This window comes from Papio anubis, chromosome 1, assembly GCF_008728515.1.
Source record: "Papio anubis isolate 15944 chromosome 1, Panubis1.0, whole genome shotgun sequence".
NCBI classification, from domain to species: domain Eukaryota; kingdom Metazoa; phylum Chordata; class Mammalia; order Primates; family Cercopithecidae; genus Papio; species Papio anubis.
Genome location: NC_044976.1, coordinates 168,712,152 through 168,731,036, shown reverse-complemented (window position 1 = coordinate 168,731,036; position 18,885 = coordinate 168,712,152). Strand labels below are relative to the sequence as shown.

The 18,885-nt window shown below is 34.6% G+C and overlaps 2 protein-coding genes across 4 annotated transcripts in view; one reads left to right on the top strand and one right to left on the bottom strand.

Moving 5' to 3' along the window:
- Positions 1-18,885, top strand: part of CDC73 (cell division cycle 73) — a 139,264-nt gene that overhangs the window by 50,813 nt on the left and 69,566 nt on the right. The gene's annotated exons all lie outside the window — the stretch shown is intronic.
- On the bottom strand, positions 10,464-18,059 carry B3GALT2 (beta-1,3-galactosyltransferase 2). Its single transcript, XM_003893368.4, has 2 exons — positions 17,422-18,059; positions 10,464-13,093 (listed from the first exon to the last, which is right to left on the bottom strand). The coding sequence occupies exon 2, from the start codon at positions 12,971-12,973 to the stop codon at positions 11,705-11,707; it is 1,269 nt and encodes a 422-aa protein (XP_003893417.1). The 5' UTR covers positions 12,974-13,093; positions 17,422-18,059; the 3' UTR covers positions 10,464-11,704.

Genomic DNA, 18,885 nt, shown 5'->3' with positions numbered 1-18,885 from the left:
TGGGAATGTTGTGAGGAGTGCTGAGTCTGGTGATATTTATATGGTATTCTTTTAGCACACTTGTAGTGTCATTGCATTAGATGGTAAACATTGCTTTGCCATCTAATTTTACTATACGTTAAAGAACATACTACTTTTCTTGTGTGTGTGTGTGTTTTTTTTTTTTTTTTGGATACAGAGTCTCACTCTGTTGCCCAGGCTTCAGTACAGTGGTGCAATCTTGGCTTACTGCACCCTGCACCTCCCGGGTTCAAGCAATTCTCTTGCCTCAGCCTCCTGAGTAGCTGGGATTACAGGTGCCTGCCACCACGGCTGGCTAATTTTTGTATTTTTAGTAGAGACGAGGTTTCACCAAGTTAGCCAGGCTGGTCTCAAACACCTGACGTCAGGTGATCCACCCACCTTGGCCTCCCAAAGTGCTGGGATTACAGGCTTGAGCCATCGCGTCCGGCTGACCTCTGCTGTTAGGCAGTCATTGGCAATAGGTAAATGAATGAATTTGGTTGCATTACTGTAAATCTTTATGGATGCTGAAATTTGAATTTCATATTATTTTTACATTTTAAACAGTATTTTTTATTATCTAGATTTTTTTTTCAACCGTTTGAAAGTGTAAAATTCAGTCTTGGCCTGTGTGCCATACAGAAACAAGTAGTGGCCTGTATTTGGCTCACTGCTATGTTTTGGTTACTCTTGACTTAAATTTTTATAGTGGATATGGAGGCAACTGTTTATTTCTAATTCAAGTAATTAGTACTTGTCTAATTTTACGTCTTTAGAAATTGGTGTTTAGATGAATTTTAGGAAGGATGCTATTTAAACACACCCATAGCTGGCATATGCATTAAGTAAAAATGCGAACTTTTACAATAAATTTGTGAGAATGATGCCGGGTATGGTGGCTCACACGTATATAATCCTAGCACTTGGGGAGGCTGAGGTGGTTGGATCACTTGAGGCCAGGAGTTCGAGGCCAGCCTGGCCAACATGGTGAAGTCCTGTCTCTACTAAAAATACAAAAATTAGCTGGGCGTGGTGGCACATACCTGTGATCCCAGCTATTAAAGAGGCTGAGGTGGGAGGATCACTTGAGCCCAGGAACCAGAGGTCGCAGTGAGCCAAGATCACATCACTGCACCCCTCACTGCACCCAGCCTGGGTGACATAGCAAGACTCTGTCTGAAAACAAATAAAAAATGAAATAAATTTGTAAGAATGGAGGTAGTTGCATAATGGCTGATACCTATGTACTGTAGATAAAATTGCTTTCCTGTTTATCTTATGAGATGCAAGAATATTAAATGAAAATTGTTAATGATGAATTTGGGTTTTATAAAGCAGTAAGAGGCAATGCTGTAAGATGTGTTTCCAAATGAGTTTTTGAAAATAAAATCCCGAAGAGTATTTTTTCTTAGTGTGATCCCTTTTGTAATTGTAATTTTTTTTTTTTAAACTTTTAAGTTTAGGGGTACATGTGTAGGTTTGTTACATATGTAAACTTGTGTCATGGGGGTTTGTCGTACAGATTATTTCATCACCCAGGTATTAAGCATAGGACCCATTAGTTATTTTTTCTGATCCTCTCTCTCTACCCTCTACCCTCCGATAGGCCTCAGTGTGTATGGTTCCCCTCTGTGTATCTGTGTGTTATCATCATTTAGCTCCCATTTATAAGTGAGAACATGTGGTATTTGTTTTTTTGTTCCTGCGTTAGTTTGCTAAGGAGAATAGTGTCTAGCTCCATCCATGTCCCTGCAAAGGATATGATCTCATTCTTTTTTATCACTGCATAGTATTCCATGGTGTATATGTAACATTTTCTTTATCCAGTCTATCATTGATGAGTATTTAGGTTGATTCTATGTCTTTGCTACTGTGACTAGTGCTGCAGTGAATATACACATGCACGTGTCTTTATAATGGAATGATTTATATTCCTTTGAGTATATACCCAGTAATGAGATTACTGGGTTAAGTGGTATTTCTGTCTTTAGGTCTTGTAGGAATTTCCACAGTTTCTTTCACAATGATTGAACTAATTTACACTTTCACCAACAATGTGTAAGCCTGCCTTTTTCTACACAACTTTGCCAGCATCTTGTTTTTTGACTTTTTAATAATAGCCATTCTGACTGGCATGAGATGGTATCTTCATTGTGGTTTCGATTTCCGTTTCTCTAATGACTAGTGATGTTGAGCCTTTTTTCATGTGATTGTTGGCCACATGTACGTCTTCTTTGGAAAAGTGATCATGCCATTTGCCCTACTTTTTAATGTTTTTTTTTGTTGTTGTTGTTGTCGTTGTTAAGTTCCATATAGATGCTGGATATTCGACCTTTGTTGGATGCATAGTTTGCAAAAATTTTCCCATATTTTGTTGGTTTTCTGTTTACTCTGTTGACAGTTTCTTTTGCTGTGTGGAAGCTCTTTTGCTTAGATCCTATTTGTCATCTTTTGTTTTTGTTGAGTTACTTTTGATGTCTAATTATCTCATCAAGTAAGTGCTATACCCTGAACTGGAGGCAACATCTTTGCAAACCACATCTGTGAGCGTAGGGGGCACAGCCGCATTTTGTGGGAGATGGATTTCAGCATCAGGAGGCAGTTAAGTCTTCACAGATTATCCAAGGACTAGATGGATGGTAACTCACAAGTGTTTACACACCAGAGAAAAGCCCTGTGTGATTACTGCTATCTTCCAGCTGTGGAGACTGAGGCACACACTGGCAAGCAAATTGCTTTAAGAACTATTAGCAAACAGGATCAAGAAAGAACTAGCCTCTGCCGAACACTGCGCATAGTTGAGCCTATGTCCCAGCTATCAGGTTATCAATCAATCAGCTATATTCCCAGTACCTGGCAGAGTTCTTGGGACAAAGTAGATACTTCGTCTCTTCATTTTCTATTGTTGCAGTAACAAATTACCACAAGTTTGGCAGCTTAAAACACTCTCTTACAGTTCTGTAAATCCAAGGTTCAGGTATATCGTGGCTTAGGGAGAGGCCTCCACTTAAGAGTCTCACAGACTGAAGTCAAGGTGTCAGCAGGAATGTGTTCCTTTTGGGAAACTTAGGGGAAGGACCCACTTCCAGGTTTATTGAGGTTGTTGATTGAATTCAGTTCCTTGTGATTTTAAGACTGAGGTCCCTGTTTGTTTGCTGGATGTAAACTGAGGGCTAATTCAACCTTCAGGAGGCCGCTTGGTTCATGGCCTCCTTCATCTTGAAAATCAGCAGTGGTGGATACAGTCCCTTTCATGCTTTGATTCTCCCTTGTTCTTCTCTTCTGCTGTGTTTCTCTCTGACTCTTCTCCTTTCCTCTTAAGGGTCCATGTGATTATACTGGGCCAATCAGGAAAATCTCCCTATTTTAAAGCTCTCTGCAAAGTAACTTTGCCATGTAATGTTAGAATATTCACAGGTTCTGGGGGCTAAGGTGCATGGAGATCTTTGGAGGACCATTGTTCTGCATGCCACCACACTCAATCAATATTTTTTAATAAGTGAAAAAAAGATGTATTTGTTAGTGTTGGAAGAATAAAAATTTTTATGAATTTTTGGTTGCTTAATGTTAGACAGAGTTGATTTTTGTTTGTTTTGTTTGAGACAGAGTCTTTCTCTGTCGCCCAGGCTGTAGTGCAGTGGCATCTCGACTTGCTACATCCTCTATCTCCTGGGTTCAAGTGATTTTCCTGCGTCAGCCTACCCAGCAGCAGGGACTACAGGTGTGTGCCACCACACCTGGCTAATATTTGTATTTTTAGTTTAGATGGGGTTTCACCGTGTTGACTAGGCTGGTCTCGAACGCCTGACCTCAAGTGATTGGCCCACCTCGGCGTCCCAAAGTGTTGAGATTACAGGCATGAGCCACTGTGCCTGGCTGATTTTTGGTGCTTTTTTTTTTTTTTTAAAGAAAATTTCTTATAATGAGTAATATTTATGCTAAGATATCCAACTGATTTATAACAGCATATGATAAAGTTAAGCGTTTTTTTTTTTTTTTTTTTTTTTTTTGTATTGTCAGCCAAGTTGAGAAAAGACTTACAATAGAAAGACAAGCAGTTGATGGGAGAGAGACTGTTGAGTTTGATGACAGATTAGAAGAGCGGAACTGTACAAATAGGTTAGGGAAGAAGAGAGGATTAGTGAGCCAACCTTACTGCAGGTTATAGCGCCTTTTATGTGTTCCTACCTTAAATATGCTAAGATCCGAGAGATGAGTAGTTCATCCCAGTTAACATAAATGAAAAGAGTTCTCTTTCAGTTTTTGTCATTTTTTTTGGCAACCCGGGAACCATCTTGTATAGCCCACTTGCCTAAGTCAAGCATTCCGTCACTCTTCCATTCAGACTTTTTGCTCTCAGTTGTGAAGACTACGGTTACCTGGCACTGCATCCTTTTTCCCTCTTCCTTTTGCCATCCTGTGTTCTGAATTGTCAGGTCCTCCTAAATAGAAGGCCTAACCTTGATTGTTACTTGGTAACTTAAGACTATAAGATTATTGTTCCTAAACCATTGGTATTTCTAATACCAAGATGTACTAGTTTGATCAAAGACTTAATTTTCTAGGCCCAGACAGCTGATATAATGGATTTAGGTTTATTTTTTCTTTGAAATGAGTGCATGAGTGCCTTTAGATAGAGTACATAGTCAAAAAATATGAATACTGTAGCAAGTTTTAGGGATTCTTGCAGTCTTCCTGAGCACAGTGGTGGAGAAAAGAGAAAAATCCCTGGTTACATTGCACACTCATCAAGTCAGGCAACCTGGCCTAGGGCAACATAAACCTAGAGAAAGGAGTCTTGTTCTCTGGTTTGCTCTCTGCACATTGTGCCTTTTTGTTTTCTTTTTCCTTTAGAGAGGCTCCTTATTGTGAAGCAGCTATTAAAAGGGTATACCTTATTCTATTTCTTTTTCTTGGTTTTCTTAATTACTTAATTATAAAACATTTCTAACATAAATATGATGAGAGAAAATAGCACGTGATCTTCCATCTTCCCATCACACAGATTCTATAATTACCATTTTTAAAGGCTCTCCTTATCTGTTCCACCTCTTCCTTTTTTTCCTAAAGTATTTAAATGCAAAATCGAGACACTGTCATTTTTTTCCTAAATACTTTGCCTCTCTTAAACATATAGACATCTTTGACGTAGCCATAGTGCCATTGTATGCAACAAAATAAATAATATTGGTGTAATCTAACACGCAGTTCATTTTAGTTTCTTTGATTTCCTGAAAATTGTCTTTTTGTAATTTGTTTGTTGGAAATAGGACCCAAACAAGCACCATAAGTTGCGTTGTTAGGAATCTCAAGTATCTTTTACTGTAGTTCATAATTTTTTTGTGCCATTGGTGCTTTTGGCAGACTGGAAATCCTATGAATCCTCTTTCTGAATACTATATTTAAGGCATAAAAGAAAATACGTAAGATAAAACCAATTGTATTTTTAAAAAACACATTTATGACATGATTTGTGCTTCTTTACTAATGCATTGTATAACTCGATCTAGTGGCAAATTTGATAAATACCAGATTTTAGAAGTATAATGAGCTTACGTAATATCTTTATTTTATGTTATGTGATATCTTTATTCTAATGTTATGAAAAAATCTGATCTTTGTTGGTGACAAAGTTGTAACCATTTATAATAATACTGAAGAATTATAATAATAATTCCTGAAGAAAGAATTAATTTCATTTAGAGATTAATGAAAATAAAATTGTAAATTTTTTTCCCGTTAAAATTCTTCTGAATTCTATCCACAGTTCCATGCTCTAAAGGAACAGTACATATTAAAAAAGGCCTTGACTACAAGTCTTTTTCGGTGACTTTTTCAGAGTTTTTCAACAACTTGGCAAGTTCTTTACCTCTTAGCCTTTGTCCTTCAGTTGTTTGTCTGGAATATTCTTCCCCTTGCTCTTAATAAGACTGATTCCTTCTGATAATTCAGATTTCAGTTCAGCAGCCACTTCTTCAGGACCCTTTTTCTTCTAGTTATCTTGTTGTTCATTTGTTTTCTTTGATTATCTTTCTTTATATGAATTTGAAGGTAGAAACTATGTCTTTCCTGCCTTCCACTATATCTCCAGTGCTGAGAACAGAGTATTTTGCATGTAAGTGTTGCTTGAAAAGTATTTTCAAATGAATCTGAAGCCTATATTATATATTTTTAGTTATTTTTCATACTTTCATATGGGCGTAGAGTGGTAATTATAATTCATATTTTTAATGATGCTTTGTAATCTCTATAGGCCCTCAGTGCCACTTGACAATTCTTTTATACATTGCTTGATGATTCTTTATTACATTGTTTCTGGCAAATCAGGTTCTTTATACAGTGTTTTCTCTCTCAGTAAATGACCCTGTCAGTGTTCAGGCCGGTGTCTTAGGCATCATTCTTGCCACTTACTCCCCTCTCATCTCTAGTATCCAGCCATCATGAAGGCCTATAGACCTTACTTGCTGACATCTCTGGAATCCCTTCTCTCCATGCCACTACTATCCTTTCTCACTGTAGAGAAAACTTGATTTGATGTTGTAAAACATTTTCCTTTAAATAAAATGAAAATGCTTTAAACTGTTTAATTGAGTCAAGTTGTAATTCACTATTCCTTATCCAGGAATTTTTTTTTTTCTTTTAAATAAGCCCCGAGGGAGAGAGAGAATAATTTACAGTGAGATAGGAGGTATGAATGGAATCAAAAGATTGGGTAGAGGGATTAGCTTTAGTAAGGAAGAGAATCATTTATGGGCCTTGTAACTGGCCAAGGGTTTTAGGGATTTTGGTATTTATCCTAAGTACATTGAGAAGCCATCAAATTAGTGGGATGGCATCCCTAGCTTTGTGTTTTGAAAGTAACATTCTGACTGTAATATTGGCAACAGATTATGTGGATATAAGGAAACTGTCTATAAAGGTATTGCAGTAGTTCAAAAATGAGTGATGCTGTTTTAAAGAGGGGCAAGATGAAGAAAAGTAGATGGATTCCAGTAGGGATCCAAGTAAGTCTTTGGGTTAAATGGATATGGGCAATAGCAAGAGAAAGAAGTGGCGAAGGTGATTCTTGGTACTCCTGTGTGCCAGTTGACTACGGTTAGCCATGCACTGAGATAGGGAATACTGAAAAAGTACTAAATTTGGGATGATAGAAGATAACTTAGGTTTTAGTTTATATTAAGTGTACATGACTTATAGACATACAGATACAGTTGGCACTCCATATTCGTGGGTTTCACGTCCGTAGATTTAACCAACTGCTGATCGAAAATATTTAAACAAACAAACCAACCAACCCACAATGCCTGTGCTGAACATGTACAGACTTTTTTGAGTTATTTTTTCTTAAATAATACAGCGTAACAACTATTTACGTAGCATTTAGATTGTGTTAGGTATCATAAGTAGTCTAGAGATGACTTAAAGTATGCAGGAGGATGTGCATATTTTATATGCAAACAGTATGCCATTTTATATAAGGAACTTGAACATCTGTGGATTTTGGTGTCTGTGGAGTGTCCTGGAACCAATTCCCCACAGATACTGAGGTATAATTGTACTCTAAATTAGAAGTTTTTCTTATGACCTTTGATTAAAACTTTACTTTTGTAAAAATCAAGTTTACTTGTCTTTTTTTTTTGCCCACTGTTAGCTTTCTATCTGAAGTATATAGGAGTCATTCTCTTCCCTCTCTTGCATGAATCTGTTAGGAACAAGATTATAGTTATGTTTTTCATTAACCCTGTCAGAAGACAAACAGACCCTGATAAGGGAATACAATTTTAAACACATTTTTAAAACAAATTTTAAATGTTAAACAAATGTGAAATAGTGGACTAATTTTCTTTGTTCATTAATCTCTAGACTCAGACAACATTTTACATCGTATCAGACCCAGGCAGTCAGTTTTGTGGTTACTTTTGGGGCTATGTTGGCCCTCCCTCATGGTGGTGCGAACTTAGGCCCCTAAACCCTGTTTCCCCGATCTTTTCCCAGTAATAAGGCATTTATTGCAACGTAGTATCAACTCTATTATGTTGTATACACAAGAACTGTTTTGCTTTTTTGAGTCTTGGTTGCGGATACTGGTTATGAACAGACACAAAATCTTCAGCATGTCCTCTTTAGGGGAAGTTTTTCTTGGATCCATTTGCAAGGATTTGTTCAGGTGGCATAGCAGACAGAGCACACTGTCTTACAGAGCGTTAAGGAATCATCATAGGAGCACCGAACAATTTTATTACTGTAAAATTTGGTGGTAGTGGATTTTCTATCCCATTTTAGTATTTAATGTCCATCGTCTGCCTTCTGGGAGTGATGTCTAAATGATACATTGAAATTCTTGGAGATGCCTTAGAAATGTCTGTCAACAGGAATTTTTTTCCTACTTTTTAAAGCTATGTTAATCTCATAGTGAAATTTCCTAGCTAAACAGTAAAAGACAGAAAAAGAAAATTTATCTGAATAGTTTGGATAAACTGGTTTTACCTTCTCATGACAAAATGGCAGGTGACCAGAGAGTAGGATGGGTAAATGCAGTTCTACTTTTATCTATTAAAAATTAGCAGTTGTGCTTCAAAAAGAAGCATATTTTATAATTTCTAAGTGCCGCCTGCCTGCTGTTTACAGTTGTGCCTCAGGGTCCAAAGAAGCAAGAGATAAGCAGTAATATGTATGCTTTGCAAAGGTTCCTGTCACCATTACACAACTGAAAAGAAGAGAAAATAATTGGAGGATCAGATATACTCTCTTTTCTTTTGTCTTTATTGCTCCTAATATCAAGTGCCCCTCCAGTATGTGAAAATGGTATGAAGCCTGGAGGCCTGGCAAAGGATGAAGAACAGAGAATGGGAATGTAAAGGGACAGACCATTTTTGCTCAGCTTTAGACTTTTTTTTTTTTTAATCAACTGTCAGATGTGAAATAATAGCAGAACAGTGTAATGATTAAGAACATGATCCTTGAAATGGAAATCTGCTGCTTTACTAGCTGTATGATCTTAGGTATTTAACCTCTTAACACAAGTCTTTCCTGTCTCTTAGTGTTGTTCATGAGGGTTGTATGAGATCGTGTATGTAAAGTGCTTCAACACAGTACCAAGCATACTGCTTGTACAATCAGTAAATAGTTTCTACTGCTGTTATTGGTATTATTTTTGTAGAATTTGCTGGAAATAGAATATCAATAAAATTGCAGTTGAGATTATGTGTGATTATGCTGTATACAAAGAGGTGTGAGGAGAAATCTCAATTATTTGGTTGAATTAGAATTTCAGCACTGATATACTTGATCAAAATAAACAAGTGTTGTAAGTATTGAAAGTTTTGGTGTTTTCATCTTCTGAAGTACCTATTAACACTTTGAACATAAAGATTACATAGTTATTTCTGTACCCTTTTCTTTGACCAAAAGCAAAGCTGTCATTTAAAATTATATTTGTATGTACATAAAGATCACATAGCATTGGGATGAAGAAGGTACATTTAACAAGTGGTGAGATGTTTATATACACTATCAGCTTATTTTACTTAAGAAAACGATTTGAATATTGTTGCGGAAAAGTCAAAAGTAAACTAACAGAATATTTATTTTAAAGTAAGGATTTTCAACAGAATAAAGACACTTTATACTATTTGGTCCAATCCCCTTTGAGGACTCACAGTGTCTGATATCAGATTACTGTAGTTTTTCAAGATAGTGTTAGGAATATAGAAATTTACATAGATTTTATAGATTTAAAATTGAAACTTGAGATAGGAAGAATTTAGGTGTCTGTTATCTGTTTTTCATGAGTCATTTTTATAAAAACTTTTTCCAGATGGAAATTACTCTTTTAAAGATCTTGCACTATAGTCATAATTTGGACAAATAGTACTTGAGTTCTCTTTCTATGTACACACCTTTGCACACACACACACACACACACTTTTTTTTTTAACTTTTGTAGCATAAATCAGAGAATATTATTCTATACTGAGGGAAGGATTCCTTTTGTCTTCTGTCAAACATACTGATCTGATTTGGTATTATCCTCTTATGTGTGACTTTTATTAAGTAATTCTGGTGTTTCTGTAGTCATATAGGATAAATTAAGTTAAAAACAGACTTGATCCAAGAACTGGGGTGCGTTACATAGATCAGCTTTCAGAATCACTTCACTTAGAATAGAACACTTAGTCTACTGATTTGAAATGGAGATAAGTACTTAAACAGTTTTAGTGTTTTCAGATTTCACAAATGTTACAATTCTCTTCTGGTAATTTATCCCTTAATAATAGAATCAGAGGTAAAAATGATTGTTATTAGAATTAAGAAACATTCTGACTAAAAATAGACAAATTTACATACTTGTATGGAATGAAAACACTATTTTGGTTAGTAGGTTGGTGTTTTCTTGATTTTAAAATTCATGATGGAGTCAAACAAAATTACTGTGAAAATACTTGTATCATAACACTCAGTAAAGTTTTTTGTTTTCCTTTATTTTTAAAAAGTTGATAAAAGTGCATTGTATACATTGTTCATCCTAGAATTGTGTTTGTCAAACATTTATAGTTTTCCCCATCCCTCCCCAAAGGGTTTTTAATTGGTGATTCAGATTATTTGTCATCTACCAAATTAAAAACTGCAGATTTGTAAACTTGGCACTCCAAGAAAGAAATAGGTGCCATAAAATGGTTAAGTATTGGCATGTGTACACCTGCTGTCAGGAAGTAAACTTCCCGTATGTTACATTTTGGCAGACATGTATCTTAAAAATGTATTGAATGAAACTGCACCGTACTCTTTATCTTTTTTCAACAGTACATCCTATTTGTGCCTTTAAGTAATTACTTTTGCTTCGATTATCTTTACAGATATATTCGAAGTCAGATATACATGAAATTAAATGGTGGTGCTGTTTAAAAGTGTAGTAATTGGTCTAATTGAATAACTCATTGAAATAGCAGTTTGGTTCTTAACACCAATGAGGAAACAAAACTTGTCTGTTTTGAAACATTTAATAACTAAAAACTTGAGCCTGAGACACATTAGTTTTTCACATTTTATCACGTCATGTCAAAATAATTTTCCCCGATATATGTATTAATAAAAGAAATTTAAAAGAATATCTCAATTATTTTTAAAAAGTAAATACTTTCATGAGAACTGCATTGATGAAACATCTGAACTTTATAATGTGTTTGTGGAATAACTCAACTAAATCTTATTGCATTTAGAACCCTAAAATAGTCAGGTCAAAAAATTTATCCTTTGCACAATTACAAAGTTTTCTTAAAATTGATAGTGATGTTTTATTTACATTTAATTATATATTAAAATGAAAAGCTATATCTAAAATGAAGGATCTTTTGACTGTCATTTCTTAAATTAAAATTTATGTGGAAAATGTATGCAGATACATTTTATTGACCCCTAACAGAGGACTTGAACCGTTGATTTATGCATGCTTATTATTGCATGTTAATACACAGAATCCCCTTACACAGTTTTTTAAATAGATCTTTTGGGACACCTTTTTTGTTATATAATGTTATAGTTTTAAGACTTAACTTCTTCAGAAATTAAAAAAATACTTTTTGAATTTCTTTATGTGATGAGTTTTAACTAAAACTTGTCCTACGGATGTAATCAGTTCTAACTATACATGCTTTTAGCAATATTTACAAATTGCACATTTGAAAAAAAAAAATTGTCTTTTCTAATGTAGTTTACGGTGGCGATACCTGCCTGCCTTTTCTTTTGCTGCGTTGGCACAGGCATTGTGCTTATTTTGTTGTAAATGGTTCCAGTATTTTATCAGTTCACTAGGCTGGAACTGATGAGAGGTAATTAGGTGGCTGTATTTACAGCTTGAATAAGAGACTCGCCAGTGATTGAACACAAACTCATTGGGAGGGGGCACAGGATCAATTCTCAACTTGGCAAGACAGATCCCTACATACACATCTTCCAAGTGCAAACGGCGGATACCTAAAGAAACTTTAAAAATCTTTTCTGCCAAATCTCCAGAAAAAACATAACCAGTTCCAGAACAGAAGACAGGATAACGCTCACTTGGGTAGAGGTCTGGTGGCATGTACCACTTACTATCTTTGTTTCGGTTGGGTGCATATCCCCGCATTAGGTAACCAGTGAAATAGTTATGTCTAGGAGGGAGATCTGGCTTCAGTAACTTATTGATTAAATATTCAGTGTTGACAAACATGTCACTGTCAGTTTTCATAACATATGGAATATGTGGACAGTATGTTGCAACCCAATTCATGCCCATTAGTGTTTTAATGGTCAAATTATAGTACGTATCTAAGTATTCCTGTTGAATTATATCATGATATTGTCTGCTTTCTTCCAGTATTGCACGTTGAAGGTAGCCATTTAGCTTAATACTTAAGCCCAACAAAAATATTCGTGTGATTTGAATACCAGGTGCTAGACTTTCATTGCCCCAAGTTTGGCGAATAGCTCTTCTAGCTTCTATTTGTCCAGGCTCTGCAGCTATTAGTAGTATTAAAAAAGGACTTTTCTCTTGGCATTTTTCAGGCTCATTAATAATATATTTGAAATGGTAAGAATTTGGATGTCCAGTACCTTTTTCATTGTAAATACTTCCATTGGCACTAAGTGTATTCTCCAGGCCTGTAACTCCTTGTGGTGACAGGTCTGTGTTATTAGAGTTAGTTGCTGTTTGAGGCCTCAGAGTTTGAGGGACCGTTTCTTTCCAAATGTTCCGAAGGGAGCTGTGGTTTGTCTCACTTTTTGTTGACCGAAATCCTCGAAAAGTGTATGTCACAGGGTTTTCTTTGAATCCAGCTCTGCCTGGCAGCCAGTCATGATGATTGAAAAACAAAAACATAGCAAAAAGAAACACTAGAGAAAGTACTCCAATGAGATGAGTGCGGAACAGAGACCTCTTGGCATTCCAGGTCATCTTTGCAAAGCAGCAGTGTCTTCTCCTCCACTGAAGCATGTTGTAAATGTCCGGTAGTGGTATATGAGAGATTGGTGACCAAAAATGTTTTCTTCTCCTTAATACTATTCTTTGGCAATCATTTTCTAATTCAGTCACATTGTCTCTCTTGTAGTCATTCTACAAAAATGAAGCACAAAAGTTTACAGAACTGCCTGAAAGGGACTTTGGATACTAATATGATCAGGGCAAATAGGAATGTCTTAAGCTGTGAAAATATAATCCAGGAATGAAGCTTATAATTTATTTCCCCTTGGCAACATAACATCACTGAGAACAAGATTAATTTATTTAAAAATATACCTTTTTAGCACGGTGAGCATTTTAAAGAGATGAGGTGATTTATTCATTTCATTGTCTTGGTACGCTGGTCATTTGTACTTTTGACCCAAGTTAAAGATTTAAAAGTTGCATGTATTTGAGAAAAATGTTACTAGATTTCTGAGAAAGATTGTGTAAAAAGGCCTTAAGAGCAGATGGAAAATTTATTGGCATTAATTAAAATTGATTTGACATACTATTGGTGGTATGGTGTGCAGTCAGAGGCCTTTTTTGTAAAATGGTCATGTATCAGTTGTGGGACAGACGGTGCAAGGTTGATTATGGCAGAGTTCTGTTAGTCACAGTACACTGCTTGGCATGTTTCCATTGGCCCCTACTGTGTTGAGAGAGTCAATGAGAAGATGCACCTGTCAAAATTAATTTTCAGTGTCCAATAACTTCAGTGTAGGATTTTTAGACAGTAATAAATGATTAACACTTTCAAAAATTTTAACTTTTCATTGTACATATGAAGTATTCATGATATAATTGTTCTTAGACTTAAGATTAATTTTAAAATATAGCGTGTAATTTTCTTTGATTATCTATGGCTTTGGCAGAACACTGTTACATATCTTGGTTGAGTCTCCATGTTAGAATTAAAAGAGTTACTTTGAAACCAACTGTTTTAAAATTCTGAATTTCACAGTATAGTTTTAAATATCCTTGAGTTGTGCTTTATTCTAAATTTACATGCAGACAATTTGTTAAACTTTTAGAACTTGTCATTAGCACAGTTAGAGCCCTGTATTTTATAAAGGTATGAGATGGCAATATGTGAGGTTCATGATGCTGTATGTTAAAAACTGGTTATGGTATCTTGCAACAAGGTTTTCAGTGCATAGCACAGATTTGTTCACGTTTGTTGTTAGTGTTTTTGTTGTTGTTTTCAGTTTTTTGGGACCAATATGTCAAGGAATTAGAGGTGGGCGAAGAGCTATGGTTTGAATTCCATTAAAACAGGAAAAACTTTTTGGCAAGAAAGAGTGATGAATATGTAATTTTGATTTTTCCAACTTTTTATTATGAAAATTACTTCTTTAAGCAAAATAAATTAATTAAAAAGTTTTAATATAGGAGCATTTATTTGAAATTACAGTGTATACATAAATGTATGTATTTAGCCTGTGATATTGAGAGAGTCATGGTTAACATTAAATTTGTTTAACCTTGGCATAAATTTAATTACTTCTAGGAAATAGAAGTTACATGGAAATCTCCATATAATTGAATAGTTACAAAGTAAAATTCACATACATAGTGTTAAGTACTTTGAAAATACTGATTGAAAGTGTTAGACATAAATGAATGAAAGTACTATTATAGTAGCCGCCACTAGGAGGAGCAAGTAGGTGGGAATTTGAACAGATATCTAAGGTCCAACCGTAGAGGCACCAGCGTTTGAAATTTCTCGTTTCTGAGCTTACAGAGTACTTTTAGAAGTTATTATTTCTAAAATGTAAAAAAATTAAGCATTTTGAAAGATGTGAACAATTTTTTTAAGTTTGGAATTTTAAAAGCAAATCATCTAGTGTGCTATTTGTTGGAATTTATTTACATGAATTTAAACTCAACATTACTATAATGAAAACCAAGGCTATTCACTGTACCAACAAAACATAGTTCTGCTGTGAGCTAAGCTGAAAATAATACAGCTGAGCATTCTGATTTAGAAACTCCGTGTTTTCCTTCTTATACTTGTAAGTAGCTGGCCATTCTTTTTAGACTAGGGAACTATTTTTAAGCTTTTATTTCCAAATGACATATTTGGTAAATAGTAATGACTCTCCCCTCCACTTCATAAAGACACCAGTAGATATAAAGGTTGTGTATATAAATTTAAAAGAAACAAAAGTTGCTTTTAAAATTTATTTGATTTATTCTAAGTGTTACAAAGATAAATTAAGTATATCTGTTTTCTTCTGATATAATAACACTTGGAATCTGATTGAAGTCCAGTCATTTAGATTTTTTTTTAAAGTGTAAATTTGATGGTGTAAGAAGGAGTAAACAATAAGGTCAGGTGTTTCAATGGATGTTTGAGTTAAAGGACTGAGTAAATGAATGATGGAAAATAATCATAATTTGTTGCTTTTATAAGAACAATATACCCAAAGTCATGTCTCCAAAGTATTTTAGTATTACAGAAAGCAGCAAATTATTGCATATTGTAATCTAGCATAAATACATAGTTTTGGTCCTAATATGATTTTGTAACAGTGTGTGATAGAGCTGCATCTTAATTTAGACTTCATGGTATTTGTATGTTTTAGATATTAAGCTACTGAGATGTTAAATCCATATGTAACTATAAATCTCCCATTGATAAATGAAGTGCATGTGTCTAGCCTTTAAAAAATTCCTTATTAAAAGTTTCTCAGGTCTTACAAATTTTTTTGTTAAAAAGAATATAAAATTAAAATAACCATGCCTCCTTTTTATTAAGTGATAAAATTATTCTCCAGTTATTGCCTGTTGTATTTTAATTCTTAAAAAGAGAGAGCAAGACAAGAAAGTTCAATAGTATGCAGAATAGTTTTGCACTTTTACATTTTTAGAAAATAAATAGCTTTGGTTTTTCTCTTCTTTTTTGATATCTTTACGTTATTAATTTGTATTTATAACTTGTGGATGAAGTTCGTGGGGAGAATGTTACTGTAAAATGTTGTTCAGTACACACACAGTTTTTATCATTTGACTTTTAAAAGTGTTGATATCTTTAGTCTATTGGTGATGGTTTAATAGAAAAACTTACACTTTCGTTTTGAGATGTATAGCTTATAAAGCTGCTTAATTGATGACTTTAATATTGAGAGATAAAGGTAGCAAGAGGGACTTGAAATTTTTACAACCATATTTTTTAGTACTATTTATTATTAGTCTTTATTAGAATAAAAATTCATGATTGAGAGTGATGTTGAGATGTAATAGAGTCTGGTAAACTTGTTTAATCGTCACTTTGGAATGCAGGACTTACATATTTTTAAAATGTTTGCCTTTTGTGATTATTAGATAATTACTGAGTTGTGGTTTGAAATTGAGGAAAAATCAGGATCTTTGATAGATTTGTAAAATTTTAGAAATATCTTTGTGTTTTTGAGCCCTGAGTTGCTATTCTATGATTGTTGCTAAAATAGTTTGATTTATCTGTGCCCTGCACACACATATAGTGGTAGTAGTTCATTACTGCATATTAATATAGCCTGGAAGCATAGTAGCTACATTTATATGTAATTTTTTGACCTTGTATTGCCGTTTGTGGGTATTTTTGTATCAAAGTATTTTCATATTATGTTTTTGAATTTCACTTTTAAAATGATAATCAGAGACAACGTTAAATTTGATCATTTGGAATCAGTCTTTTACATGAAATATAAGCTATTTAAAATAGTTAATTTTTAAATCAGCTATTGATGTCCCTTTGTTTAAAGTTCTGTTCATGGACACTATAACAACATGAGGCTCTATTGTGGGGTTATGCATAAACTCACACTACCTTATGTGATCTTGTGTTAATGCTTTCCTTTTAGTATCTTCTTATAGCTTGGTAATAAAATTTGTTGATACTTTCTTTGGTTGGGTTCATTATCTTCATTTAGGGAGATGTTGGAGGGAAGATTTTGTTACTAAAAACTGTTATATATTAAGGTTTTGTTTTAAAAGGACTCTGAAAAAAAACTCTTAAGGTTTTCCTTGCTACTATTTAATGTAATTTCACTGCATTGTCTCTTTTGATAGCCATTTTTAAGAGAGCATTTAATTCACTAGATAAGGATTCAGTATGACCCAATTTGATAGAATATTGCTGTGTTTTTTTGTAAAGGGCTACAGATTTTTTTTTTTAAGTTTAATTTCTTAAGGAATCCTTTAAACACATCTTCTTTTTATTTGCCTTTTCCCTCTGATGTCTATAACCCAGAATTACTCCAAGCTACATATTTAGCTGCATAAAGCAGTGACAGCTTGTCTTCTAAACAATGACAAATTTTAAAATCAGATATTAAGAAACCCTTTCATAGTTTCAAGGGCAGTGAACTGTATGAACTTGCTTATCAGGTATTATTGCCTCCAGGGCTCTAAAAAGGTAACACATTTAAATGACTATCATACACAAGATATTGACATACCTTCCTTGGTCAGGCCATTTGTGTGAAGAGGATTATGCCCACTGAAAATACTTTTGGCACGCCATCACTTCAGCAAAAAAGATGCTATCGAACATGCGCACATCCCCCAACAGTCTGCCTCCTGTGATTGCTTTTCACAGTATCCAAAGTGTCCATCTGTCTGCTTGTCTTCGAGTTACCCCTCCTTGTTCATATGGGTCCTAGTCTTCTGAAATTTTCCCTTTCTTTCGTTTTCTCTCTCTTTCGTTAAACAAAAGAGCTGTAGTTGTCCGTTCTGCTTGTAGCACTGTTGACTCTTCCCGACAGTTGATGCATTGAAGCTTTTTACATCTGCTATTTTCCTGGCTGGACAATGCAGTGCTGTGTTCTCGCCTCAGTATCCATATTTCTAGTAATAACACTGAGCTGCAATGTAAAGCAGCCAGAGCTAAAATGTAGTGCTTCAGTTGTATTGGAAAAGCATAAGATTTACCTCTCTTCTTTCGTTGTTGCCTGGCAGCTGCGGGAAGGATTTCGAGCAGTTTTAATGGGGTTTTAGTCTATAATATGAAATCCACGGTTCCTCAGCTGCTGCACAGGCAGGCAGCAGTTTAAATGTGGGCTTGACAGATGCTCTCTCTGACAGAGCAGAATTTAACGTCACTGCTTGGCTGAATCCCACGTGATTGTTTGCATTCATTTTGACTAAAAACCTAAGGTAGGGAGAAGCTTAGAGATTTTGCTTTTATGTGATAAATTATATATGTTCAATGCAAGTGTAGTGATGAGTGAAGAATTTGAAAATGTGATGATTATAAAATGAATGGTTATGATTTTATTTTTTCCAGCTTATTTCCTTTTAACTTTATTCTTAAGTACAGGCTTTCTAAATGTTTTCTCTGTTAGAGGTTAGTTTTAATGTTTCTTACATGCTTTTGTAGGGTGTAGGCAGTATAAGCTTTTGTGTGTAAGTTGGTGTAATTTAACCCTTTCAGTGCATTCTCTTCTTGAATTTTTTTTTCCTGCTTTCAAATTGCTCTTGATTTTACTAATGTCTAGTTAAGACCTATGGTTTCTATTGAAGCCATATATCTTTGTAACTTAGATCTCCTCCCCCCTTTTCCCACCCCCCAGTTTTCTGGGGTTTATATAAATAAGCTGTCATGGATTACTTTACTAATGCATGATATGATACAGCCCACTTCTTTTTTGCTCTTACGTGGCTTTTGGTGTTCTTGATGGCAGAAAACTTCACTTTAAATCACTTTTTAATGTTGGCATTTACTTTTTATTTATTTTTCTTTCTGTTTAAAATTACATGTATCGTAGAATTCAGTAAAATGATATAATAGATATAGCACACTTGTATAGGATCTGGGGGGTAATGAGATTTTACTAATTATGTTTACTTACTCTGATGTTTCAGTAAGATTTAATAACTTGCCATGAAGCAGATTTTATTAGCACTACATACTCACTGAGATT

Coding starts and splice junctions, on each gene's coding strand:
- B3GALT2 (XM_003893368.4), bottom strand. CDS start 12,973: ATGCTTCAGTGGAGGAGAAGACACTGCTGCTTTGCAAAGATGACCTGG.